This window comes from Amblyomma americanum, chromosome 7 (genome assembly GCF_052857255.1).
Source record: "Amblyomma americanum isolate KBUSLIRL-KWMA chromosome 7, ASM5285725v1, whole genome shotgun sequence".
Lineage (NCBI taxonomy): Eukaryota > Metazoa > Arthropoda > Arachnida > Ixodida > Ixodidae > Amblyomma > Amblyomma americanum.
In genome coordinates, this window is record NC_135503.1 from 57,353,014 (window position 1) to 57,379,809 (window position 26,796).

Below are 26,796 nucleotides of genomic sequence, written 5' to 3' on the forward strand. Positions count from 1 at the left end.
CACATTCTAGAACACACGCATGCACGCAACAGCGCGGGTTTCCGTGCCAGGAGCTGCATAATGCGACATCATCGGCGAGAGAGGCGCTTTGCGGGCCTGCTCGTTCAGTGCGCGCAACCTAACATAACCGCCGCTCGTTACCTGACCTCCTGGAGAAAAAAATCAAAACAGAGGAGAGGCCAAAGGACCCGCGTCGGGAAGGCGACACGTAAAGAAGAAGCGGGGAGCAGAAAACGGGGGAAAGGGGGGGGGGGGGAGGCGATGCTGGGGAAGGAATAATTTAATGGCGCTCCTCCCGGACCGGTAAAGGCGTCCCCGCGCTCGTCTTTGGAGGTGCCACGCTGTCCCCCGTCTATTATTAATGCGGGATTAATGGTAATGACACGCCGCCGGAGAGCGTCGTGCCCGCCAGTGTGTTCGTGCGCGTACTGTATGCGAGCAGGAGCATATTCTCGCGACTCACCTGCATGGGCACCCGCGCTCCATCTGAAGGCCAGGGGAGGGGGGGTCAAGCGCTGGCATCCCCCAGCAGCCGCTGTGTGGCGGTCGCTGCCTCGACGCCGTGAATCCGTGCCCTTCTTTCGATATCGTTCGCTTCTCAAGCCGCCTCTCCGCCTCCGTCACCGTCTTCAGCCATCGTCCTCTTGATTTCTTGCTGCTGCTACCTTTGCTTATATTTCTTTTCCGGCTCGTTTTCACTTTGCTCGCTTCTTGTCTTTTCTTACCCGATCACACGGGTAGCCTGCGCTGACAGATTAAAAATGGCTACTGTTCGCCAACCCACGATCTCCCTTTCCTCTCCCCTTCGCCTTTTCTCCTCTGTCGCTCTCTCTCTCTCTCCTACAGCCCTGAGGTCATATGCGCGTTCCCTCAGAGACCGGCCTTATTGGCTGCATGTCGGCGCCGAGCTATGCTCTCTGGAATAGCAACGACAAGTACGGCACGCTCCACTGACGATGACGATCGCGCTCTTTCCTCGGCCCAACGCCGCAAGCCTGCGCCCCCTGTTACACGCCCCTCCAAATACCCTGAAAGGATCCAGCAAACATGTAGAATACAGGCGTCGGCCTCCCCTCCCTTCGGCTCCTCGGCACACACAGAGGTTCGCAACCTTTATAATGCCCAACTCCTGCCCGCCTCGGCAGGAGTGTACACCACGTGTACCCGTAAGCGCGCGCCGTACATACATCGGACCTGGCGCCGTTCGGTTCGCTACGCTTGCGTTGGGAGCGTGAGAAAAGGTTCTGGGAAGCTACTGTGGGTGCCAGCGCCGGGGCTTATAAATAGCGCGCGTCAGTGCGCGTCGCGGAACCGCTCGGACGATTTTGCGGGACCGATTGAAGTCCTGCAACCGAGGGTGGATCGAGCGCTGGCTGAGGGCCGATAATTGCGGGAGGCAACGAGTTCAGCTGTTGTCGCAGTCGTACTACAACGCGGAAAGGGTTGTTGCGAGGTGCGAAAGAGCGGCGCGGTTGTGCCTTACGGTCCGGCGGCGAATTGCTTGCTGCCCGAGGCGAATTTCACGTCGGCGACGAATATGACTTCTAGCCACTGCCGCCGGTGTTTTCTGGCAATTACACGTTGCTCGGCAAGGATAATGTTTCTGCGCGCTAGGGCAACTTGTTGCAATGTTCGCGAAGCGCTTGAGATATAGCGATACCGACTGGTGCCGGTCTAAAAAGGCGGCACCTTGTAATTACGAACTGCGGGACGTTTTTGATACGATCTGGTGTGTTCGAAGCATTAGGTAGCTTGGCGGCTAGCTTGAGTGACTAGTTAACACTCTTAAACGAGGGAAGTCTTCGGTGCGCACTGGCGCCAGGTGTGAATTGATCGGTGGTGAATATAACTACATTTTGCCCTAAGGGCACATATAAGGATCATAACATATAAGGGATTGTTTTCACAGTGCCCAAGAAGCAGTGGTGCTACAGTGGACAACGAGTCGTGAGAGTAGCACCGGTGCGGTACAAAATCTGTGTCCCTCTAGTCGGTTTTGTTTAACGAATTCCATAACAGCTGCGGACAATGAAGAGATTAAACGCTCAGCAGCTGCACCCCTTAAGACGCTGATTCAGTGCCGGGCTGCGTCGACCGCGCTTTGATGGAATTGAAACGCAAGACGCTGGTGTGCCGTGCAATGTCGGCGGACTTTAAAGAACCTCACGTGTCGATATTGATCCGGAGCCCTCCACTACGGTGTCCCCCACAGCCGCCATGTGTCGCTTTGAGACGTCAGGCACCATATACCATACCTGTTCTTTTTCTAGAGCGCTAAAATCTTGTGGCTTGCGAAAGCCCCTCAGGGATGTACTCCTTGCTCAACATGAAATCATTTCAGAGGTGCAACTGTTTTTTCGAGACAGGGTATGTAATTATTTTGAAATGACGACGTTGTGTTTCCGAGGTGCAGTGCGAAATTATTTTGATGTTGCAGTTGCGTTCTTCCCAGACGCAGAGTGGGTGTCTTTGACAACGTTACATTCCAAAAAAACATTCGTTTTCTTCTTAATTTGTTATAGGCTTCGCGTCAATGCATCACTACACTATACATTCTAAAGAAATCTAGACGTTTTCAGCCTATTTCGGTCAGTTCAGGATGCTGCCTACTATATCACAGAAAGTAGACGCATCTTTCTTCACCCTTCGCTTGCGCGCGCACATGAAAAAAAAAGTACATTCGATAACTTGTTCTGCAAGTTTTTCGCCCTTCTGCTCGCCTATTGTGTTCGCACCGTTTCGAGCTCTACATCGTGATGATCCCATCGAACGTTTTGGTCGCTTTCGATACTTCTCCGGTGAGATGTTTTCGATAAGTAAAAACGCCAGTCGAGGAGATAAAAGCACAACTTTCACGAATTTCTCGACGTTGGGAAGAGTGATAGAGCAAACCGCGCGAAGCTGTCACCCAAGAGAATTAAGAAGGAGCATGCATTACTTCCTTAGCGGCCGGCGCCATAAGAGGAGCATTTCCTTGCCTCCGCAGTCGTTAAACCCAGCAGCTATACCACCAGTGCGGAACTTCCCAAGAGTGTCACTGTGGCTAACCATCGTACTCCGAGCGAGCCAAGCATGGTTCCCTCCGCACACCACAGGCTCGCCATCATAAACAAAGGCGCTCAGCTCTCGGCGCAGCCTGCGCTCGCACAATTCCCCTCTACCCTCGCCACCACCCCGACGAGCCCAGGGCCTGCGCCCGGGGTCTGGTCTCCGACTTTGGACCGCGCCGCCTTGCGAGGAGTGGGAGAGTGGGGAAGAAGGGAGCGGCGGGTGGCTTCCCCAGAGGGGACGGCGATAAGGAAAGATCTACGGCGCGTCGGGACGTTAAAGAGGCTGTCGTCCGCGCCGCCGACGCCAACGCAAACACGCAGCCGGCTTCTTCCCCGACGACGACGACGACACAATCGCCCCGGAACGCCTTCTTCCCTTGGTCCTTCCGCGCCCCTTCCCCCAACCCGGGCTCGTGTTAAACAGCGTCAACAACACTTGCTCCCGGACGAGAATAGAAAGAAAAACACGGGTGCAGGACCCGCGGAAGAAAACGCAAAGAAAAGAAAGGTCTGAGGAGGAGCGGCGAGGGCGTGCAGAGACAAACTCTCCGGCTGCCCCGGCGAGTTTGAATCCGCCCTGCAAGAGGGGGCGGGGGGGACGCAGCGACGGACGGTGCATTCAGGATCAGTCCGCTGTTTTCTCTCTCTCTAGAGCCAAGCTCAAGTGAGACGAGTGAGCGATCTTGTTCGATGCTTATTTCTTCTTTTGAGCGGCGCAAGTAAGGACCATTCCAAGCCGTGTTTTCCCAAGCACGGAGGACATCGCGAGCGGGGTTCCGGGAGGCTCGGTGTGGAGTTTGTGCAACCCCAAGACAGCCGCAGTTCGGTCAGAGTTGTTTACCCGCGGCTCCTCTGGCTTTCCTGCGGGGAGCCACGAGCGTGTCGGACGCAAGAAGTGTACATGTCTTTGTGCTGTAGGCGCCGGTCTTGTGGCTTAAGATCGCGGGGAAGGGAGTTGACGTGTGTAGTACAGCACACAACGACAAGACTGAGCACGCGTGACCTGAATGCTCAATATCCTGTCGCCTGCGGCAGAGTGTTTGGGACACGTGGCCTGCCAGATTTGCTGAGAGCGTCGCTCTTGTTGTGTACGCGAGATGTGTTTGTTAGCTTGCGTAGCCGTATTTCAGCTTTCAAACATTGGAGGCGGAGGAAGTTTGCAAAAAAATTGTATTGTAGAGAAGAGAGTTGTTTGTTCCAGCCGCATTGACAGTTTACGCCTGCAGCGAACATGTAATCTGGCTGAAGGAACTTATTCTATCTAAACAGCGGCAATAAATTAAGAAGCTTAGGTTTCTAGGCTTAGCCTGAGTAAACCGTAAACAACGACATTATGACAAGAAATGCATGTACTGCATAACGTGAAGTGTACGCTATTTGTTGGACGTAGTCAACTAAAGCTAATGCGAGAAAGGAAGGTGCCTGAGATGAGCATATTGCTCGTAGCGATAAAGAAACGGGGACCTCTGAATGCATTTATACTGATCGTTTTTCTTCGTTTCTCCCGTGTTTGCAGGCAAGAGCTTCACAATCACCATCACCCTGAGCACGAACCCGCCGCAAGTGGCCACCTACACCAAGGCCATCAAGGTCACCGTCGACGGACCCCGGGAACCACGCAGTAAGACGCGTACGTACTTCCTCGAAAGACAGGGCGCCGCGGCCGACCCACGTGACATTCTTTCGGGGCGATTCCATTCTTTTTTTTTTTTGTCCGACCATTACCGTATAAATGACAGAGCTCATATTCAGATTGTCTTGAGCTGGCAACAAATGGGATTCAGTTAAGAAAATCGCAATTCTGAAGGAATAAATTGTAATAATTTCAATGAAGCAATCAAGCAATTATTCTAAAAAAGGCGAGTGTCAAGGAAAAGGTCAACAAAGCTAGCGTAGAGGGGCACGTGGACCTGTTCATGGCAGCAGTCTCTTCTTACTGCTGGTTCGCGCTGGCGGTCACGTGGTACTGAGTGCGAAGTAAGACGATGGCATTATGTTTTAATCACATTATTTTTAAAGACGTTTTCTTTAATCAGATGGGAAAGTACGCTGTTAAAGACAGAGTTCTGGTACAACCACACTGAAGTTCACTCAAAAGTAATGTTTCAGTCAGACCGAGTTTGATGAACTAAAAATGGTTTGACGGCGCATTTCGCTGTAAGCTGAATTTTGCAACCAGGCATTGGGAATACAGAATGGAATCGTTGAAAGAATGTTGCTGGGATCTCGCCTTAAAGGAGCACACGCAGAGTGGGATTTCTGGCGCCAGCCTACCTTGCCTGCTGGCATCCGGTAGAAACACACGTGCCCCTCTCCTCTGAGAATTCGCTGAACTGAGGCGGCCGTTAAATTAGAAAGCAAACTGCGATGTGATTAGCAGGAACAAAAAGCTTGGGATGAGGTGCTTATATCTGTGCCGTGTGCAAGCCGACCTTTCCTTCGAGTGCTTCTTGTATGGTGCTGACCTCTCTGTGTGTAACCCTGACCAAGAAGTCGGCTCAAACGAGCACACTTCCAATTGAGTTTTCTCGAACGTATACAGTCGTAAGCAATATAAGAGAGAACAACGTGTGAGCATTCAATTTATGATTACTCCATAATTACGTGTCACAAGCACACCGTAGACTGAGGGTACGCAGATGGTTTCTTGACGCTCAAAAAATGAAGATGGGACAGTAAAGCCTTACGGTGTTTGCCAGCGCCTCTCTTGTCGAAACGTTAGCAAGCAACCGGGAGATTTCCCCTCCCTTTTTCACTTTTTGATGTGACAGCACAGTTTCTTTCTTTTTTCTAAATAGTTTCCCTCGTGGAGTATAAAAAGTGATTCTCAAATTTAGTGGAGAAATAACCACGAAATTTTAAATTTTTTTTGTGCATAAGCTGTGTTACTTCTCGTACTGCTCACTACAGTACGTTAACCGCTATAATTCACAACGGATGCACGTTTGGCTAACACAACAACGTCATAATAGCTCCGCGGTAGAAGAGAACTTCACGCCAGTAGAATTTCCCTGCCGGTTCATAAAAAGCTACTGCGGTGGTCTATGATATTGGTAATAGCACTGGTCATGCACAGCCTTTGCCAAGAGCAAACAGCCCGAAGGGGTTCGCTTCTAAGCGGTTTAGTGAAGCTCTTGAAGTCTCCGTGGAAGTAGTCGATGACGGAGGGGTGAAGACAGAAGTTGTACTCAACCTCAAGAGATTTAGAACGCTGGCGCTGGCGAGCAGAACCAAATCCTTCGGGCTTCACAATTCTGACAGATGTGTACTTGCCCAGCGTTCGTGAATGCGACGCAGATATGCTCCTTCTTTGCGCATGCAGCGTTGATTGTGGCATTCATGATAGTTGACCGTTAGAGCAGGCCGATGAAAGCCGGAAGACGTTGTGAAGAACGAGGTATAACGCGTGGGCCAAGTGTCCACATACAAGGTGCCTCTGAGTGAACATTTACTATATATATATATATATATATATATATATATATATATATATATATATATATATATATATATATATATATATATATATATATATATATTAAGGAAGCCAACAGCCACCGAAACCAAGGTGCATAGGGGAATGTTTTCTTTTTTTTTTAATTTCTAATGGTCACGACCTCCGAATATCGCGTCCGGTGCTCTTACCAACTGAGCTACGGCGACGGCTGTCCAATCTGCTGCTTTCGTGGGTATTTATGTTTTGCGTGTAAGCGAACCCTGAAAGCGTTCACCACCGCCACCCTCGTCCATAGCGGTTGACGTAGCACGTCCTGTAATACCGCAAGTGTGGCGTAGAACGTCATCTAACGACAAGGGTGGAAACTGTGCGAGAGCCCTTTTATGCTCTATATATATATATATATATATATATATATATATATATATATATATATATATATATATATATATATATATATATATATATATATATATATATATATATATATATATATATATAATGGCGGCATGCAGCGCAGTGACCCCGTCGCGAGGGGACCGGGAGGTGGCGTAGGCGGCTGGCTCGCCGCAGTGGCCGGCTTTAATCAAGTGTCGTCGTGAGGCAGCCGGACTCATTTCTGGCACGGGGAGATTAATTAGCGGCAACTTTGTCCCCCTCGCTTTGTCTCCCCCCCCCCCCCCCCCCCCCCCCGCCTTCCGTTGCGACCGCTTTGAGCTCAGCGGCGCCCACTTCAGTGGGCATTTAGCGCTGCCACCAGATACGACAATCGCAGTGTACGCGTGTGTGGGTGTGCAGTAATCTATAAGTGTCGAAATGCTGCAGGAGTGACAAACTGGGCCTGCGTGGTTCGGATTTATAGCAGGGCGCGCCTCTATAGTGAGCATTCAGTCAAAATGCTCAATATAGAAAATTCGGTCTATATATATTATGTAATAGAAGAGGACGTTGCATGTGAGTCAGGACTCCGAAGGTCCGAAATATATATTTAGAAACGCCAGTATAGAGCTGTAGTAACGTTTTTGCACCAAGTACCGTTGTTGGTACCGCTTGGTATGGTCTGACTTGACAGTTGATCTGACTTCCTCGGAATGGGTGGTTTAGTAGAGAAGAATGTGAAAAACAAAGGAGCGCCAATCTTTCAGTATGTTCGGTGCCATTTTGTTTTTAGGAGCAATGCAAGCAATTAAAGGGCGGTGTGCAATAATCACGCTATAAAAATAATAGAGGGCAAATTACAGCTAAAGACTGAGCAATGTGTCGACACTTTAACGTACAACCTTAAAGTCTGTCTGCAGCAGCTTTGGGACGTCAGTTGTATATCAGAGATGCAAAGCAGCGCGTTAGTTTAGGCTCTGGCGCCGGCAAGGATAACTGCACTTGTCAAAACTTCTCCGCTAACTGCATAGTAATACCGCAACCTAGTTTTAAATACCTCAATGCTTTTTGTATTGATGCGTGAAGGATGCGCGGCGTATACTTTGTAAACACGTGAAAACGCACTTTTCTTGGCAGCAAGGCACCCTGACTGTTCCGCCCTATCGCTGGAGTTCGGTGTGGAGCGGCGGCGCACAAGTGAATTAAAGCGACCGAGAACCCGCAGGGCTCTCGCAGAGCATATAAACGCGCGTGGGGTCGAGCATGCATAAATAGCCAGCCCCCCGCAGCAGCCAAGCTTCGTACCACGGTGGCATTACGCACAGCCGCACAGTAGAAGCCGATACCGTGACGGCTGACACAAATTAAGAGCGCGAGCGAGCCCGCATCTACCTCACTGCTGGGCGCCGTCGAAGTACTCCGCCGATGTCCCTTGCTCGTGGTGTTCCCTCCATTATAGGTTCCCACCGTTCAAGAAGCTAGATGCGGCGGCCGAAACAGAAAGCTCCGCACTGGAGAGCCCATTCTGGGGCGGCGGCGCAGGAGTGAGTTGTGCTGCCCGCAGCTCCGTGGCGATCACGGTCTGCCGGCGCGCGCCTCTCTTCTGTGTGGGAGCCAGCGTTGCGCGAGACATGGCGTGTCTCCCTACTCGTCGTGCGCGTGACCGCGCATGTCGTGGTCGTGACGAAGTGCTTAACAGACAATTAAGGGAACGGAGGCGGCGCCCAACGCTGTCATTCTCGTGGATCGGGGTTCTGGAATTACGCTCGCGGGCATCCTGGTTGCGACGGGGCGTCGACGCCCAGATGTCTTTCTTCATGCCTGCCGGTATAGGCTCCGCTGCCTGAATGCGGCCACTGAGGGTGGTTGCATTGTAGAAGCGAGTGTAGCGACCCGCGTGGCCAGCGCCGGCGAATGTAATAATAATAATAATAATAATAATAATAATAATAATAATAATAATAATAATAATAATAATAATAATAATAATAATAATAATAATAATAATAATAATAATAATAATAATAATAATAATAATTGGTTTTGAGGGGAAAGGAAATGGCGCAGTATCTGTCTCATATATCGTTGGACACCTGAACCGCGCCGTAAGGGAAGGGTAAAGGAGGGAGTGAAAGGAGAAAGGAAGAGAGAGGTGCCGTAGTGGAGGGCTCCGGAATAATATCGACCACCTGGGGATCTTTAACGTGCACTGACATCGCACAGCACACGGGCGCCTTAGCGTTTTTCCTCCATAAAAACGCAGCCGCCGCGGTCGGGTTCGAACCCGGGTATTCCGGATCAGTAGTCGAGCGCCCTAACCACTGAGCCACCGCGGCGGGACCAGCTAATGTGCCGAAGAGTCGGTGGCGCGAGCACATGTCACGCACAACGCCGGAGCCTTCGCCTGGGTCAGACGCCGCCAACGCCGTTCCGTCGACCGCCAAGTCGACTCAGTTGCAATAAATGTGGATGCGGTAGTGCAGTCGACCGGAGACGCGATCTCTAACGCGCGCGGACGTCATCTCTTCTTCGACGTCGGCACTGATTACGCGGGTCGCCACGCACCAAAAATAGCGATTTTGACCAGGCGCGCTGTCGCTTGCTATTAAAAGCTAAGAAATATTGCTGATAACGGAGGCTCCATGCAAGACTGGAGTCGTCCTAGAATACGCTACGCCTTTTCCGCAATGCATTTAATGCGTAACTACATCTGCTCTGGACAACGAGATGCTGCATTCTTGCTGCGCATACGTCCACGCCAACTTGATGCTGTCTCAGCGATCTGTGGATAACGTTTCTAAATATGCGTATTCGTTTGCTGCCTGCACACTCCTATAATCATAGCCATCTAAACTTAACTATGACATAACGTGCTGGGAATTTCCTCACAAGTTAGGTGGCCCTAGTGCATGCGTGCGAAAGCGGGGACAATTGGAAGTGTCCCTTAAGTCTACACCAGCACTCTCCATTCCTTGCTCATCAGCTTACCAATTAGCAGCACTGGATGAAAAGACCCTGTCTTACCGAACAAGCTGCTATCAGCGACCATGTGCCCAAGCGCGCCCACCCATCATGTCCCATTTTTAATTACACCCGACAAGGAAAGTAAAAACGGGTCGCACCTCAATTCTACGAACCCCAATCGTATACGCCAGTCATATTTCTATAAAGCTTATAGCCTCGCCTTGCGACGTTAATAGCCACGACCACCGCCAGTATATATACTGCTCAACTTTCAGCCCTCCAAAGGCCGCGCAGCGCCAAAGCGCATTCGGCGCTGATCTCCCCATGCACCAGCCCGATATCAGCCGCAGCTTTGAGCCATCTACAGCGAGGCCGCGGAGAAACAGTAGCCACACCGCGATACGGCGCGCCGACAGAGGCAGGCAGGTTTCGCGCATATATGCGTCACGCTGAGCTGGCCGGTCGGCCCGCTGGCTGGACCCGAGCATTAATCACGCGTTGTTTAAAGCCGCGCTGGCGGAAAGGCGCAGCCCGCTGGCATGGGAGGCCGGCTCGCTTTGCTGCCTCGGAGGCATGACTTTGCTCGGTCGCTCCGCGGGTCTGCGTGGACGCTGGTGGACGTACACCGTCGCGCGTGCTTCATGCACGTGGCCGTGCTCCTATGGGAACCGACGCTCGGGGCGGCCCGCTTTGCCTTAATGGGAAGTGACCGGTGAGTTATGTGTGGTCGGGCCTGGGCTGCCGTCGTTCTCACGCCGTCGAACGCGGAGCTGGATCGCTGCGCCTTGCTCCCGATTATTCGGAGAGAGAGAGAGGGGTGCCTATACACTCGGTCGCGCTTGCTTGCCCTCGGTGCATGTTGCAGTCACCAGCACGACGGGCTGATTCGAGGAAAAATAAATAAAATCAGAAAAACCGGTTGATTCTATACACGCTCGAAGCCACGGGCTTCTTGACATGTCCCTGTTCACTACCCGTCGTTCCTCGATCACTGCCTCGAAGGTCTTGTGCGACGTTGTTGTCCGAAATTTGCACAAGAAAGAAGGGTTTAAGAGAGGGTTGTATAGGCGGGGCACGAAAAAATGAGGCGACGCGTCGTGTAGTCGTCCTAGTCGCGAGCACGTGTTTGACGGTTATTGATGCCCAATAGGTGTTCCCGAAACGAAGCGGCAGATGGGGCGATAATCCGGGAAGCCACTTAGGCTGCAGAGGGGCGTCGCTGCGATTTTCGCGGCACTTGCACCGTGAGCCGGTCGGGATACACGGGCGTGAGAACTGCTAATTGATTTACGGCATAACGTCGCCACAAGCCGTCGGAAAAGTTTGATCTTGATGTGTGTGATACTACATTTTTCTTTTCTTTGTTTTTGTTTTGCTTGAGCACGTCTGGGATGGGTTGCTGAAAAGTTGCATAACAGATTATAGAAGCGAGTTCTGGGCAACATTACTGGCTGCGCACCGCCTTAGTGTACACGTTTCATCGCCTGACATTGCGACACGCGAGTGAGAACGTCACAGTATGCCAGCTTCATGGAGAGAACGCGGAGATCGCAGTTATTGAACGTAACGTAATTTTCCCTGGAATAAACAACAGACAGTATTCAAACCGGCCACTGAAACTCAGCCAAATGGATGATTCCTGCACTACATATGCAATCTCCAATTTCCATTGTCTACGGTCACGGTCACGGTGATATTACGCGTATCATTTTAAAATACCCACTTTCCGTGCCACGGTTCTTGGCTGCGCACTTCTATGTTTTGCTTTACACAATGACTTCGAAGCCCTCCAATGCTTTCACAGCAAGTGCCAGACACTAGAAGTTTGCACGCTGGAACTGATATACGTGTCCGGGTGAAGCTTTCCAATTTTCACCTTCCTTAATTAGAATATTCGTAAACAATGCTTTCCCGCGATACGTTTTATTCAAGCTTAATTACGTTGAAATAAAACACACCTGGTTATTCTCGGTTACGGCTTAGTTAAAGTATTCGGCGAGAGCCGTCATGTCCCCCCCCCCCCTTGAATTTTTTCCCCTTCTTCTTTCCTTCTTCCTTGTTTCATCTTCTTATCTTCTTATTATTTTCCCCCTTATTTTCTCTCTTCGCTTGGCGTCTTCTATTCGCCCCTACTTTATCTTTTTTCTCTCTTTCTCTTCTCCTTTTTCACTTCCTTGGCTTTCCTTGGCTTGAGGATGCGAGCGACAAATGCAGCTACTGCAGCGGGCTTCAGCTACACGACCAGTCAGAGTGGACTCCCACTAACAGCTCTCGCTGTAAAAAAGCTGCGTTACTTCTAAAGTTTCGAAATACGCAGTACGAACATTTTACTGGAAGCAAACGAACCTAACGAACCACTGAGGAAACGGTAAAAGCAACGATCACGCCATCAGGACAGGAAAGTCGTCGACCTGTTTAGAATTGCATATGTCTCTTCTGAAGCAGTGGTAGAGAGTACACGTATAACACACACGAAGCTCCGTCCAGAAGATGAAAAGCAAGCGACGCGCAGGTGTGCCACAGAGGTTCGAAGGCGGAAACTTCAAAACGACCGCGCTCGCAGGCGATGCCGCGATATCGGCCACCAAGTGTTTTTCCTTTCTTTTTTTTTTTTTGCCGCCGTTGCCTGCAGCTTAACATCAGTTCGGTGGCCCGCGGTTCAACAGTTTTTAAGGGGTAATTGCAGCGCGCCAGCGTACACGGCTACCGGTTGCATATTATTCCTGCGCCAGGGGAAGAACTTCACTTGGGCAGCATTCTTTTTCTTTTTGTCTTCATCGGGAGAGTATCATGAGTGAATATGGATATGGTTCCACGCCTTCGCGACCTCGCCCTTTAGCTTCCGCCGCTCCTTGTTCCGAGCAGCGCCGAATAAGCGAACGGCGTAAACTACGCGACCAACCGACCAGCGCCCTCTTTGGCTCCGGGGCATGTGCGAGCGCTTCGAGCGCATACCTACCTAGCTCTTCCGAATTAAGCGACGACGGCGACACACACACACCGGTTTGGATGGCGTAGAAGCAACGAAATAAAAGCCTATAAGGAGACAAGTCGTAAAACTTGCAGCGGCGGCAGCAGCTTCTGGTGGCAGTGTTGGTGCGTGCGTTCGGGTATATGTATTTATAATGCACACAGGCTTTGGGCGCGTATAGAGCGACTCTCCGTAGGCGCGTTCCAAACCGATCGCGCTTGACACGGTAATGGGCGGGAGAGAGGGCTAGGAGAGAGGAGGCCGCATCTGCCTAAGCGCACGCCGAATGCGCGTTCAAAAAATACAAGTTCCGCGCAGGCCAGCTGACGATACCTGGGAACATACACACACATATACATGGTTGAAGAGGAAATACATATCTCTCATCCGGCCGCGCAAGTGGTAGCGAGTGCGTATTGCGGGTGCCGCTCGTTGGAAAAGGCCGATAATCGGCGGCGTCTTCTCGTTGGTGTTAAGTGGTGGCCGGCACGGCCACGGCCCTGGGTTGGGCACGGCCTGCCCCCTCGCCACTGTAGCTCGACGGGCAGGGCGGTCCTCCCCCCCCCCCCCCCCCCCCCCCCCCTCCCTTCTGAGACTGCACAACACGCCGCTAGATGTCCCCGCTCCGCAGAATCAGAAACACAAGCAGAAGCAGCGGCGGCGGCAGCAGCCATAAATCGTGCGCTCTCTGGCTCGCTGCATGGCTTGGGGACGCATATGGATTTCGACATGGCCAATTACGCGGCATTCGCAACGCATTTTGCCCGGGCTTCTCGTCTTGCCCTGCTGTGGTATAGCAGCGTATACCGGCCGGCTCTCTTGCCTCCAAGGCTGCTTGTCTAGAGAGGGAAAGAACGAAGAAAAAAAGAACACAAAAAGAAAAACAGGAAATTATCAAACAAGACTTTCGCGTCGCATTCGAGCACGTGCGCATGTCCGGACAGCATAACACGGGCCTGCCTCGAGACTGTCCAGCTGCGAGAGGAATAGTCAGTCTCATCCTTGTGCACATCCCTGTACACCAACTTCGGCTTAGTTTTTTGTTGTTGTTGCTTTGTTAATCGTGATTCTTCTGTAAAGGATATTCGGTGGCTCCTTCTTCCTGCATGCGGGGCGGGTCGCCCTCTCCCATGGACAGCACCTGCCTCCTCTCCGGTTCCCCGCGTTGCCGTCCCATCCCCATTTTCCTCCTCTCCCATCCTGCTCACTGGCCGCGACACCATCCGACATTAGCGACCGGCATTTAGAGAAAAACGCTCCCGACTGTGTCATTGCGATCGAGTTGGCATCGGCCGAGACTCCTTTGCGAATGAGGCAATTGCGGAACTGCGGTGTGTCGGGCAGCCCCGCGGATTACATACGAGCTGGCTGGCACGTTGGGTATAGCGGCAGCTGAAGAGGTATATAGCAAGTGCTGCCTTCGGGGCGTTGCGCAGCCGTTGTATGTAGAAAAGGTCGGTAGCGAGGCGGAAGTGCTCGGTGTCGCAGCGTAACAATCATCACATGGCTGCTGCGCGCTGCGGGGTGTTGGTGTTGTTATTGAATTTTAGTGATGACCTTATCGGGCCTGTACACCGGGAGCGACTCCGGTTTCCCCATCGCATAATTGAACCAGCCCGCTACATTGGAGCCGCTGGGCGAGATAATGACGCGTGTGCTTCTGCACATGGCGATCTGTCATATCTCCTGTGTTCGCTATCCTTTTTCTCTGCCGCAGCTCATATCGGGACCCTTAGGTTTATAAGTTGTTGATGCCTTTTTCCGTGGAGTTTTCGAGCATGACATGCTGAACATTGGTTAATTGGTTACGTTAACTATTCGCACATTAAGGTAGATTACATAGCGTTAGCTACGGTTAGGACTGCGAACATTTTTGTTCGTTCTTTATCCGTGTCCGTCTTTACTGTGACGTGATCGCATAAGTTATGGCTTATTTCTGATCAACTAACCCAAGTCAAACCCCTATTATGAAAACATTGACACGACAAGCCAGATTATGGCACTGGTTACAGCGACAGGTATAACCTTTCACATAAGTTACGTGTGTGTATATAAGGCTTTCACGTCAGAACTATGTAACCATTAACATCCCTAAGTATGCTTATTTCATATCGAATGCCGAGATATCGGGTTGGCTTATCAATTAAATAGTCACAGCTACATCATGTCTACAAGTATACAAAGCATCGGACGAATGCCTAAAACACAGGTGATAAATATCTAGGTGATGCTGTACCAAAGTGGAAACGAAAGAGTGTTGACATGTGGCCAGGACATAGGTATCTTTCGTAACCAGTTAGGCACTAGTTGAAAGGTATTGGGTGCTGGTTAAAAGAAGCTTCCTGCACTTAACAGGGCTCCAAAATCTTCGCTTCCTGTTGATGTTATTTAATTTCTGAAGTTTCTGGAAGGGGGTCTCAAAGGAACTTAAAAAGAACGACACGCAAATATTCGTCGTGAGACCACCGGTAGCAAATGAGAGATTTGGTCACTATAAAAATAGAGACCTTCAAGAAGGGCCTCGTCACAAGCTGGTCCACAAGCATTTATTTCCAGTATCGGCGAAAATGAGGTGCTCCTTCGCGGGTTACATCGATGACTAATGCCTATCTCCGCGCATTCTGGGTTGGCTAACATAGCAAATGAAAATAGACGTTTTCAGCATACTGTGGATGTATTAGCGGATATGTATACTGGTTTCCCGGATTCCTGCGCACGCTCAGTGTATCGGATGGGGCCAGGCGGGGTCACTGCGCGTGCGTCGTCCGGTAAACCGGTATACGTCCCTGCTAATACGTCTCCGGTATGCGGAAAACGCCTAATAACGTCTGACGATCAGGGTGGTCTATGCAAGTCGTTACTGATACAGTACCGCCACATTTTGAGAAAAAAACTAACACCTTCAGCCATGAGAACATGTTAGGAAAGAAGAGCAGATGGCAAAACGAGGAAGCCAAGAGATTATCCCTATACTTCTTTCATCCTTCGTGTTGCAAAAGTGACAATGGCAACACCGTACTGCAACCCGCCGCGGTGGCTCAGTGGCTATCGCGTTCGTCGCTCAACGTGCAGTCGTGGGTTCGAATCTTGGCCACTAGGGTGGCATATTGGTGGTGGCGAAGTGCAAAAAAACTCAAGAGTACGGTTACAGCTCTGTAACGCGAGGTTCAGCGACAGCTGTTTAGTCGTTTAGTTAGGCATTTAGTCACGTGACCACTGGTGTAGTGGTCACGTGATGCACCCCTGCACTGGCAGGCGGCTGTTCCAAACAGAGCCACCCGTAGGCTTATGCGACCCAGGTTGACCGGTTACGCCGACACGTCGCTTAACAGCTATCGCTGTAAAAAGCTCGCATGCGGTGCAATGTATGAAAACAAACAACTTGAGCAAAATGGAAGTTTGGCTAGCGGGAATTAATATTGAGCCCTCCAAGTTGGATAGCCATGACAAACACCGTACCAGACGCTCGATACTCCCAGCAGCCAGCTGTTGTCCAAGCACCGTGAAGGAAGCTCAGCACAGTCAACAACGTCCGAAAAAGCGGCTGCCAGGCTGCTGTGCACAGGGCGACGACACTATAACAAGCGTCGAGGATGTTCGCGACCCCCACGCAAACAACCGCAGAGTTTGCCTCTAATCGCCGTTGCATAGAAAACGAAAAGGGGCCAGCCATAACAGAAAGCGAAATATCGACAATTAGTCCGCACCGCATACATTAACTGCCTCGTCGGCAGCGAACGAAAACCGCACGTTAACGAACACATGGTCACCCCGCGGTATCCGCTAATTCGTCGCCGCACCAGCGCAGGAGCCAAGACGCGAATTAGTGAATTAACTCCGAGGCCGGACCGGAAAAACCTGCGGGAGGCCTTCATCGACGACGTCGCCGTCCCGAGAACATGCTGCCGCGGCCGCAGGTTTCTATATGAAGACGTCCCACAAGTCGATTAGCAGTCCGTTGAAAGGAACGCCGGGAGACGCTCCCGGCGGGTCATGTTTATTCACCCGAACACGGAGCGCACCGCAGAGCGCCAGCAGCGGCGGCCTCTGGTGCGTGTGTGCGACGCGTCGTCAGTGGGGGTGCAAAGCTCGGTTCATGCGCGGAGGTCCACGAGTAGCGCCTGTTGCAAACACGTCGGCAAAAGCAAACACAAAATACAAAGAAACCAAGGAACGCTATATGCGGAGGACTCGACAGAAGCGCTGTTGCTGCTGCTCCTATACTTGCTGCTAATTTCCGGAGCTCCGCGAAAGCGGAGAAGAAAAGAAGCGAGAGGAGGAAAGCGGAGAGGGAGAGTGCGCGAGGGTGTATAGAGACCAGACGCGAACCGCCGCGTAACGCCTCTCATAAACACCACCGCGCGCTCCGGCCGGCCCAAAATGGCAGGAAACGAAGGAAAAGGGAGGCTCAGGTTTGGGAGTGATACCGACCCGAAGCCGCAAGTAATAACGAGGTGGCCGAGTGAACGCCAGAGAACTTAAAAAGGGTGTGTCGACGGTTCTACTTCTGTTTCTTTAGCTTCGGAGTGTTCTATTTTTTTTTTCTGGGCGCTTCCACATCTCAATGCTTTTTCTTGCTCTGGTTGAGGCTCTTCTCCATGCACTTGCAGTCGCTGGTTTGCTTCTGTTCGCGGGACGTTTCTCTCTTTTACCGTTGTTCTTTCTTAAGGCATCGCAGGTCACAAATAGGCGGTGGTCTCTCCTCTCCGTGTTACCCCCCTCTTTCTCTCAGTTAGATTCGCACTTCGGAAGGAAAAAAAAAAAGAACATCAGGAAGGAGAGAGAGCCCGGCGGTTGTAGTTGAGGAAAGAGCGGGCCGGCGAAAGTCGCCCCAATCGCGCGAGCCGCAAAACAAGCCGCAATTAAAGGGGCGTGCACCGTCCAGTACGGAGCGTGTGGCCGCGGCGCTGCAGCCTTAACCATAGAGTAGTGGAGAAGGAATGGGCCGAGAGGGGACGCCCGGCGATGGATGCCGCACCGCGCCCTCCAGTGGTGGCCCTCGGTACTAGTGGCGGTGGTGGTCATTACAGACGTGCCGCATCGCATCGCAGCGGCGGCAGCTGCGGAATTGCTCCGGCCACCTTCTTCTTCACCTCGCGCACCTTCTCCACTCTCCCTCTCCCCTTTCCTCCTCCCGGCTTCCTGTACCTGGCGCTTCTTTCGCTTTTTTCTCGAAGCCCGTTCGGGTCCTCTCGGTTGCTGCCACTTATTTACTTCCTTCTATACTCGTCCACACTTTTTCCGCTCTTTTGCTTCGTTTTTTCGCTCGCCACCAGAGCAGGGGACCTCCGTCGCACGGTCCCTATAGCTATTGCTTCGCACTGCACCGGCCCCGGTGTGTGCTCTCATACAAGCGGGCACTCCCTTGCATGTCGGGCTTCTTCGTGCGAGGAATGCGCGCCATTTTTCACTTTTCGTCGTTGCCAGTGCCCGAGGCAAGTGCCCGCATATATGCTCGGAGAGAACTCGAACCGTGGCCACCTCTTCCTCCGTCTCCCCCTCTTTCCTCTGCTGGTGTACAGGAGAGTGATACCGGTGGCCCCTACCGGTCTACAGCAGTAGCGCGTGCGGTTACCGCACCCCCCCAGTACTTTACCCGAACAAGTTGGCGTCGTGCTTGCTTGCGAGTCACTGCGCAAGTGTTTGCCTCCAGGGGGAGCCAAGCCTCCTTGGGCGTGTGCCTTGCAGGGACGCTTGCGCGGCAAGCCGAGATGTCCGTGTTCCTAATGGAAGACACACAGAAGCCCCACACCTCGGCGAAAACGAGCAGTGTCTCTTACCGTATGGAGCTGGGCCTCTCCCCGTGATCTGGTATGGCGAGAGCATTCAATAACAAAGCGAATTGAAAGGAGGAGGCGTTCACGTAGATGTGACATGAATATAAGCGTAAGCTGTACATGTGGGGATGTGAAAGAATGTCATAAGATAGTATGCTCGAGGTTCAGTTGCGAATTTACTTAACCGTAACGATTGAATTTAAATGGATCATATGACACTTAATCGCGCACGCATGACCCATGGGACCTATTCATATTTACAACGTGACTAATCGGTCATGTGGCTGATGACAGTAGGATATGTGAACTTCCAGTGGGATGATGTAATTTCATGCGGGTCGCGACTAATTCACAGCTGCTTATCCGTTTACCCGAGTGAGCAACAGAAAAAAAAAAATGTTGGCGGTAAATCGTTGAGGGCAACCTAAGCAAATGTAAGCTCAAGATCGAAGAACAAGAAAACGGGAAATATTTTTATGTAGTTTGATAGTGCGTGAGCACGAGGAATATTTCGCGGCCACTAGTTTCTCATACTCGCTTGACGCCTCTAGACATTCTAAGCAGCAATAAGGCATGGCAGAAAACAGCGAACATCGACGTTCGCTACGCAGAGATTTGCACATGCGGTAGAAAATGCGGAAATCTTACTCTTTCTTTTAGACCAGAACTCCGGCCAGATTCGCGAAATACCAATCATGGAACACACTCGAGTCTCGGCTACAACGTCACAAAGTAAATTTCCCTCAAGCGCTCGGCGGTGTTTCTTCCTAACGTCGTTGGCTCAGCATTCCTGAAACCTATAAGCCGTGGTTATTGTTTAGCAGGTTGGCACCGACACACTGCTAAAAATGCGCCATGTTCAACAAGTTAGGCGGGAAATTTTCCCTCGCAACAAAGCTGGAGGCAGGTAAAGAAGGTGAACGTTTCGGAAAAAAACGTGTACTGAAAATAAACGACCTTGTTTTCTGAACAAGTGTTAGTAGTAGTGGCTAGCAGATTAAAGACCTCTCGCACAGAGGCGGGGTGGAGTTCAGCGCAGGGGTAAACAGCCGTACAGAATGGTAGGCGCAGAACGAAGGAAGGAAAAAGAAAACGAAAAGAGAGGACAGGCGCGGGCAGTTCGAAGGCCTTTCGAGAATCCTCCGGAAACGCCCCCAAAAAACGCCCCACCTCGTGCGTCGAGGGTTGAAGCGGAGCTCGTTTTCTGGTCGAGGCACAAGCGAGCCGTTTTGCGGCGGAGTAGGGGCGGAGTGGTTACTGAGAGCAACAGTTTCCGCTTTTGCGGTAATTGCGTTCGACGAAAAACGCCGCCGGTTCGCTAACCGTATGGCTCGCGTGGTACCTATTCTCTTCCACGTTTGGCTGTGGGCACGCCTGTTGTGTATATCGCCGATACAGTCCGATAGTAAATTGCTGCTTGCGGAGCTTGACGCTTCGGAACACGCAGGAACCTACGTTAGACCATTCTCACAGTTCACCTTGTACTTCCACTTGTGTGAGCTACACCGAGCTCTTGAGTGCACATCTGTTGACTCCAGCACCATGTTCATCCATTTTTTGCTGGCCAAGGTCTAAGAGAAGCCTGTACTTCCAAACCAACAATTAATGTCTGCACGACTTCCATCACGCGGACGTTGATGCATCGGTCTGGACTGGTCAGCCAAGTGAGATGCTGTCACAATGTGTCGGCGCTTTCCTTTGTCTGTCTGCAGTGTTGGGAGCCTTTCTTTGCTTGGTGGAGGTCTCTGCGTTGACGTGTGAGCGTCTGTATTACGTGGAAACGTACCGTAACAAGCGCCTACGGTTATATTTAAAGCCAAAACTCTATGGGTAAGTTTTTGGGTACCTGTATTTGCCCAAAGCATCAGTGTCTCGTTCTTTGACCGTGTCTCGGGATGTTACCACCAAACTGTAGGTGTGCATCTGTACTATTGGTCACGAAATCTTGCAGGGTGCGTGTTCTCGGGGCAAAAAAAAAAAAATTGTTGCGTGGCCTCGCGATCCAGCCGCCTGGTTACGCTGCCAGCTGACGGAGCATGCTCGTTCCTACACACCTTCGGACATTTCAGGCGATTGGCTTCCGTGACTAATTCGAAATAATTTTTTTCCCCGCACACCGCATCTCTTGCACTCTTTTGTTCGATAGTATGCAAGTGTACTGCAAGAACGAAGCGTTGCTCTTATACGACGAGAAAATGACGTTGTTGAACAACGAGAGAACTTTTCGTTAGATATTGTCTCTTTGAAAACAAAAGGTTGGCTGCAAGGGAGGGTGAAGAAGGGTCGAAAGAGGGGAAAGGGGGAGAGAACTGGAGTTTGGAACGTGACTGGGAGTTGGCCGTTCGCGAAAAACGCCGTTAAGCGCGCTGCTTCTCACTCGCTGGAGGCGTGTCCAAGAGCGAGCCCTAAACAAAGAGAACAAGAGAGCACTTGCGCTCTAATTGTATACCCTCGAGCTTTCTCGGAGAATTTTCAAAATAGGTGGAAATTTTCGCCGTTTCCGTCTCTGCGCCGCTTCTTGTCTGACTCCTCGATCCGTGCAAGTAGATTAACGACCGAAAAGGAATGTGCAGACCAAAAGAACATAACGGCTGGACAACAGTGGTATGGCACGATGGGTATGCGCAGAAATGGCGGGTCTTCTTCAGCTTTCGAGTAACAGGCGCTTGTTGGACGACTGTGTACTGTGCGACTTAGTTGTTAGGGCCTTAAGTTTCACGCTGATAACAATAATTTAATTTTCTTCGTCATTACTACTTCGTCACACAATGCTCAGGCTACGAGCCTACACTTGTGAGAAAAGTGCGTAAACTTTCATCAGGAGGAATTTTCAATGTACCCAACATATTTACCATTTCGTTACATCTCATACCGCTAGATCCACGAATTAGTGTGCGCGCAAAGGTGCGAGGCTCGGGACAAATCTGCATACCTTAACCTGAACTTAGCAAGTTTACCGTAAAGGCTAGAGCCGACACACAAAGCGGTTTTTCACACCCACGCACATTTCAGCAACGACTACAAGTTCACGCAAAATGTCAACGCTGGTGGAAAACATTGACCAACATGAGTCTCGTAAATCTGACCGGTGCTAACCCTGCACTAAACCTAAGGCGTGAAAAAGAACTGCCTTCCATAATTCTCGCAGGCGCCAGCCACGGTGAAATTAACAGACATTCAATAGGAAACTTCCAGCGAACAGCCTTGCGCGAAACAAGTTGTAAATACAACGCTTTTGATAAGACGTCTTCCTCACAGCCTTCCATTTAGCCGTTCACAAAAAACTAATAAGACTATATACAAGACCGAAGCAGAGCGCTGCAACAGCGTCAGTTGAGGATGAGTCACGTGTTTGGTTATACAACTCTTTGAGCACCGCTGACTATACTAGCAAGGTGATGCAGAGAACACTTCAGCATATTGCTATTAGTCTTTCCTACTATTCCTCTTCCTTTGATGATTGAAAGCGATATTCTGCTTAATCACCCTATGCTTGTAACGACTCCAAGCGCCGGTCTTTTCCAGCGTCGCCTTTTCGGCCAAACGTGACTTACATCTGAGCCAGAGGAACCCGCGAACGCCTTAGAAACTATCACGCCGCATGATCTCCTCTACCCGCATGGGGAGACCTCCTGACGACCGGCGGCAGTTCACGCAAGGCTGTCACCTGCCGTCTCGTAAACAGCTCGCGAGTGAAGCGGGACAGGTGGTCGAATTCGTCATGCCTGGACCGAAGACGAACGGCAGATGGCGGCACAAGCGTGACGCGCGCGCTAATGCGTCTCAGAGCCCAGCAAGCAAACAAGGAAAAAAAAAAGTGCAACACAAGCATCGCTATAACGAGACCCCTGGTTATATACATGATTCAAATGATCTTTCGCAGCGGAAACGCGAAACCCACTGCATATTATCTTCGCCCTGTATCATCAATTGTGGGGAGCAGTGGGCGCAAGACACGAAAGAAAAGCGAGAACGAATAGAAGCGAACTGAGAAAGACGTGAAAACGAAATGAAGAAAAAAAAAGGCGAAGAAGAAGGACGCAGGTGAACGCGCTTTAACTCACAAACTCACGCGCACGGGAACACACGCACACACGCGTACACTGGGCTGCGGGGTGGGAATTGAGCGCGGCGTCGGATATCAAGCGGTCCGACGACGCGCCGAGCGGCTAAACGACACCCGAGCCGCAAAAGCGGCGAGCTCCTAACCCGCAGAACCGGACACCGAGGAACGCGGTTTGGACGCTGTCGGAGCTCGAGCACGGGGCGCGCGCTGTGTGCCAAGCGTGAAATCTAATCTCACCTCACTGTGTTGTTCACTTTCCCTCTTTGCTCTGTTTTGGTTCCTCGCCGTCTACTCAATTTCTCCCTCGCTCACAGCGAAGTTCAGCCTTCTCTCGTTCACTTCCACCTACGAGAGAAGTGTTTGGACGCGCGGTTGATTTATGTAAGCTATAATCCGCCACAGCGTGCGTCAGGCTCTCTACTTTGCATTTTCTTTTCGTTGTCCTTTCGTAGGCTTGAAAGTATGGGAAGGAGATTTTCGCTCGAGCCCTAGCGGCAGGCATCTTGGTTGGCGTTAGCATAATACGGTCGAAATACTTAATCTGCGGAAACAATGAAAAAATACGCTTCTTGTTGTGATGTAACTTTTTCCCGTAGAGGTTGTTTTCCTTTCTGTTTGCCGTCGATTTTCTAAAGCCACAGCAGTGCTCCGAATTCGGACTTTGAACCCGACCGCGGCGGCTGCGTTTTTATGGAGGAAAAACGCTAAGGCGCCCGTGTGCTGTGCGATGTCAGTGCACGTTAAAGATCCCCAGGTGGTCGAAATTATTCCGGAGCCCTCCACTACGGCACCCCTTTCTTCCTTTCTTCTTTCACTCCCTCCCTTATCGCTTCCCTTACGGCGCGGTTCAGGTGTCCAACGATATATGAGACAGATACTGCGCCATTTCCTTTCCCCCAAAAACCAATTATTATTATTATTATTACTTACCTTTACCGTTCAGGGAATTTTCGCAACAAAGCGAACTGAATCGCCGGGAGATCTCGACCACCAACACGTATATTTACCCCCGTGAATGCTCTTCGTCTCCTCCCTAATGCCATCTTCTTAGCCTGTAGCCTGGTATAGCTTATTACCGTCCCGTTGCTCGACTCAGTGCTCGTCGTGAGATATGCAGTGGTGGCGCTAACTCCTCAAACAGCTGCTTAGTCCATTTTATAGGTTCAAGATTTCCAATATTCTCAGCTCTAACACTTTCCAGTCTCGGTGCTGCTGAAAATGAGACGAAGAGCCCGAAAAGCACCTGGCCTAAGAGTTCTCATATGGACTGAGGGGTGATGAACGTCTACGCCTCTGCCCTGTTTCCTCTTTCGTCCTTTCTTCTCACGCTTTCCTTGCGATGAACTCGACATGGCTCCTTTATTTATCCTTTGTTAGTCCACAGACTTCCATTCCCAAGCCTCACCTAATTTCCGTCTCGTTCCATTCACTTCTTGCCACAACCTCCAGCCCGGCTGTTCTGATCTCCACGCAGAGTGTGGACGGACGCTATCGGGTTCGGCGGGCGCGCTGAGTCACGCGCTTCTTTCCAGCGCTGCGGGCTCGATCCCTCCCCCGACAAAGGCCCCCGGGGAGGACGGGCCAATGGGGAAAAGGGGAGAAGCCGGGGACCCGTGCGGGAACTGAGGTTGGTTTCCCTTGTTCGGTAGCACACGAAGCCTGACCCGTTGCGCGTGCGTAAAACCAGGGTAACTGCGGCGGACGGGGTCGGGGTCGCCACGCGGCCAACTGCTGCATTCGACAAGACTGGCGTCCCTTTCCAACTTTTTACGTTTATTTTTGCGGCGAGGGAACATGACGTTCGCCTCCCGCGGCTACGCGATTTGGTTGCTAGCGGAGAATGGAGCAAAAGTTGGAACAACTAGCACTGGCAAATAAACCAATAGGAACGCGTGCAACCTGCGCTCTGCTGGCTTCGGCTGACGAGATGGTATACCGTGGAACGCGAAAAGACCGTACGGTGGACGCGTATGTGGTAGGTCTAAACAACGTCAAGGTAAAAGTGAACGGCCAGGTTGTGACCTCTTTGGTGTCATATAAAGGAACATCACTGCTTCTTTGGTGTATAGCACAAGCAAGAGCTTTCTAAACTTCTCCGCCTACTCTGAGTGGCTTGTGGGTGGATTTTACATGCTGCAAAGTATTTTTGTTCCAAATATGGGATTTTTTAAATCCTTCCACTCTCTATATATACACACAGATGCTCCTTAAGATGCTCTTATGCGTCAACAAGTTATATAGAAAGAGGCGGGCTGCCGCTCGGGAAGTTTAGTGCGAGGACTTAAAGGACAACGGAAGAGCTTCCGCCCATTCCAATTCCACCCATTCAATAAAGGCTCTGCACTTTAGTGCAAAAAAGCACGCTCCGTAAGCGTGAGATCTGCTGCAAACGCTGGCATCGCACAGTACGCAGGCCTCTAGAATTTCGCCTCCATCGAAATACGACCACAGTTGCCGGTGTCTTTCGGGCCAGTAGTCGAGCAGCATAACCACTGAGCCACCGCGGCGGCATCGACGTTGCATAGTGTAGCAGGGAGCGGTACTGCGGCCGGAATGGTCGCGACGGGCAGCTAGGGTCGTGTGCACCCTTTGTCTGTGCCATGGACGCAACGTCCTCTCTCTCTCTCATCTGGGTGAAGATTTGAACCGCGGGTGGCCGCCGACACGCGGCTTCCCGGCGAGCCCCTAACAGCCTCTCCCCAGCGACGTGCCCGCGCCTGCTGGCGTGGATGCCACGACGTCAAAGAGGATTGCACGCGCGGCTTGTGCTGGATTCTAGATCGGCTGCAGCCGATCCTTATTACCCATGCAAGAAACTTGGGAGGGGACATGAGAGGCAAAAGCAAAGAGAACAGGGGGGGGGTCTGGATCCGCTCCTCCTCACTGCCTAGTCTGCCTGTCGCGAGCCCTCCAGCCATTGTCGCTGCCTGTTGGGGAAGCGCACCTCGTAGCTAGATGGGTGGTGCGTCATCAGACGCGACACCCGGCTAGCTGTATACGGTGGGTAGGTTAAAGTTTTGAAAGGTATAATGAAGCGTATCGTGCGCACGATTACGCGTGCTTTGTCCGACCTTGGAAGTTATGAAACGTGTTCAGTGGTACATTTATACGCCGATTCTTTTAGCGGAGCATTCTGTGTTCGTTTATACTTTGTTTGGCTGTGCACGAGCTGACTCTCCGCAACGACGTCGTACAGCAGGTGCTAAGCAGTAGAGCCAGCGATATTGGCTTCGCATAAGCATGAGCTTCTCTGGTGTGAGATAAGCGTCCGTAACAAATTGATGAAAGATGGCTATGCGCATGGGCTCGCTCTGCAGGTGGCACCTCTGCTCGGCTGGCGACATAGGGTCACTAGCGACGACAGCACACATCTGTAACACTTAGAGACAGGACGCTCGCCACGTGTTCATTTTTGTCGGTAGTATGAAGTACAATGCTAATCAGACTGTTTATTATAAATGCGAGAAAGCTTTACTAGTACCATTACGAGAAAAGCCAGCGACGCCATTCATGCACTCTGAATAGAAAAGAGTAAGAAGGGAGTTAGTTGTCCTCAAGCGCACTCCTTTTCATAAAAGGGACAGAGCTTACTCTCTTTTTACTCCCATATAGGCGCATTCGTGTTTAGAGTGTGTAATGATATTCGTGGCAAAATTGTGACGCAACCGTTTGTCGTAGAGTGGGCCGGGTGGTGTCATATGATTTCTCGTTGCATAAAGATTACATGTACTAGTCAAGTTAGAGGCTAGCTGGCGACAGGAATTCGAACCGACGACGTATGAATCTTCAATTGTATGCCTTCCCAGACTTTCGTGTCAAAACTGTGATGCAACCGTTCGTCGTACAGCGTTCCGGGTGGTGTCATGCTCATAAACTCGTAGAAAATAACTTTAGTGCATGCGCGTACATTACGGGACAGTAATGCATTCCCGCACGTAAACTGTCTAAACTGTCTCTGCCGGATTTTTTTTTTTCTTGGGTCGCCCTACGAATGTCGTCGCCTGGAGGCTATGAACGTGTGAACCGCTCGCAGGTTCCTTTTTTCCGTGGTAGCGGTCGACTAAAGCGTTACGCTTACGAATAGTAAGCATGTAAATAGGCACTGCGAACCAGAGAGATGTATAAACGACAAA

General features: G+C 51.1%; 1 protein-coding gene across 2 annotated transcripts in view; it reads left to right on the forward strand.

Annotated features, from left to right (window-relative positions):
- The window catches only part of LOC144099175 (uncharacterized), a 135,730-nt gene that overhangs the window by 66,378 nt on the left and 42,556 nt on the right, over positions 1-26,796 (forward strand). The window contains exon 2 of one of the 2 annotated variants that reach the window (XM_077632307.1): positions 4,567-4,671. In XM_077632307.1, coding sequence (XP_077488433.1) covers positions 4,567-4,671 — 105 coding nt within the window. Of the gene's footprint in view, positions 1-4,566; positions 4,681-26,796 lie in introns of both variants that reach the window. The other variant, XM_077632306.1, reaches the window with a different exon arrangement.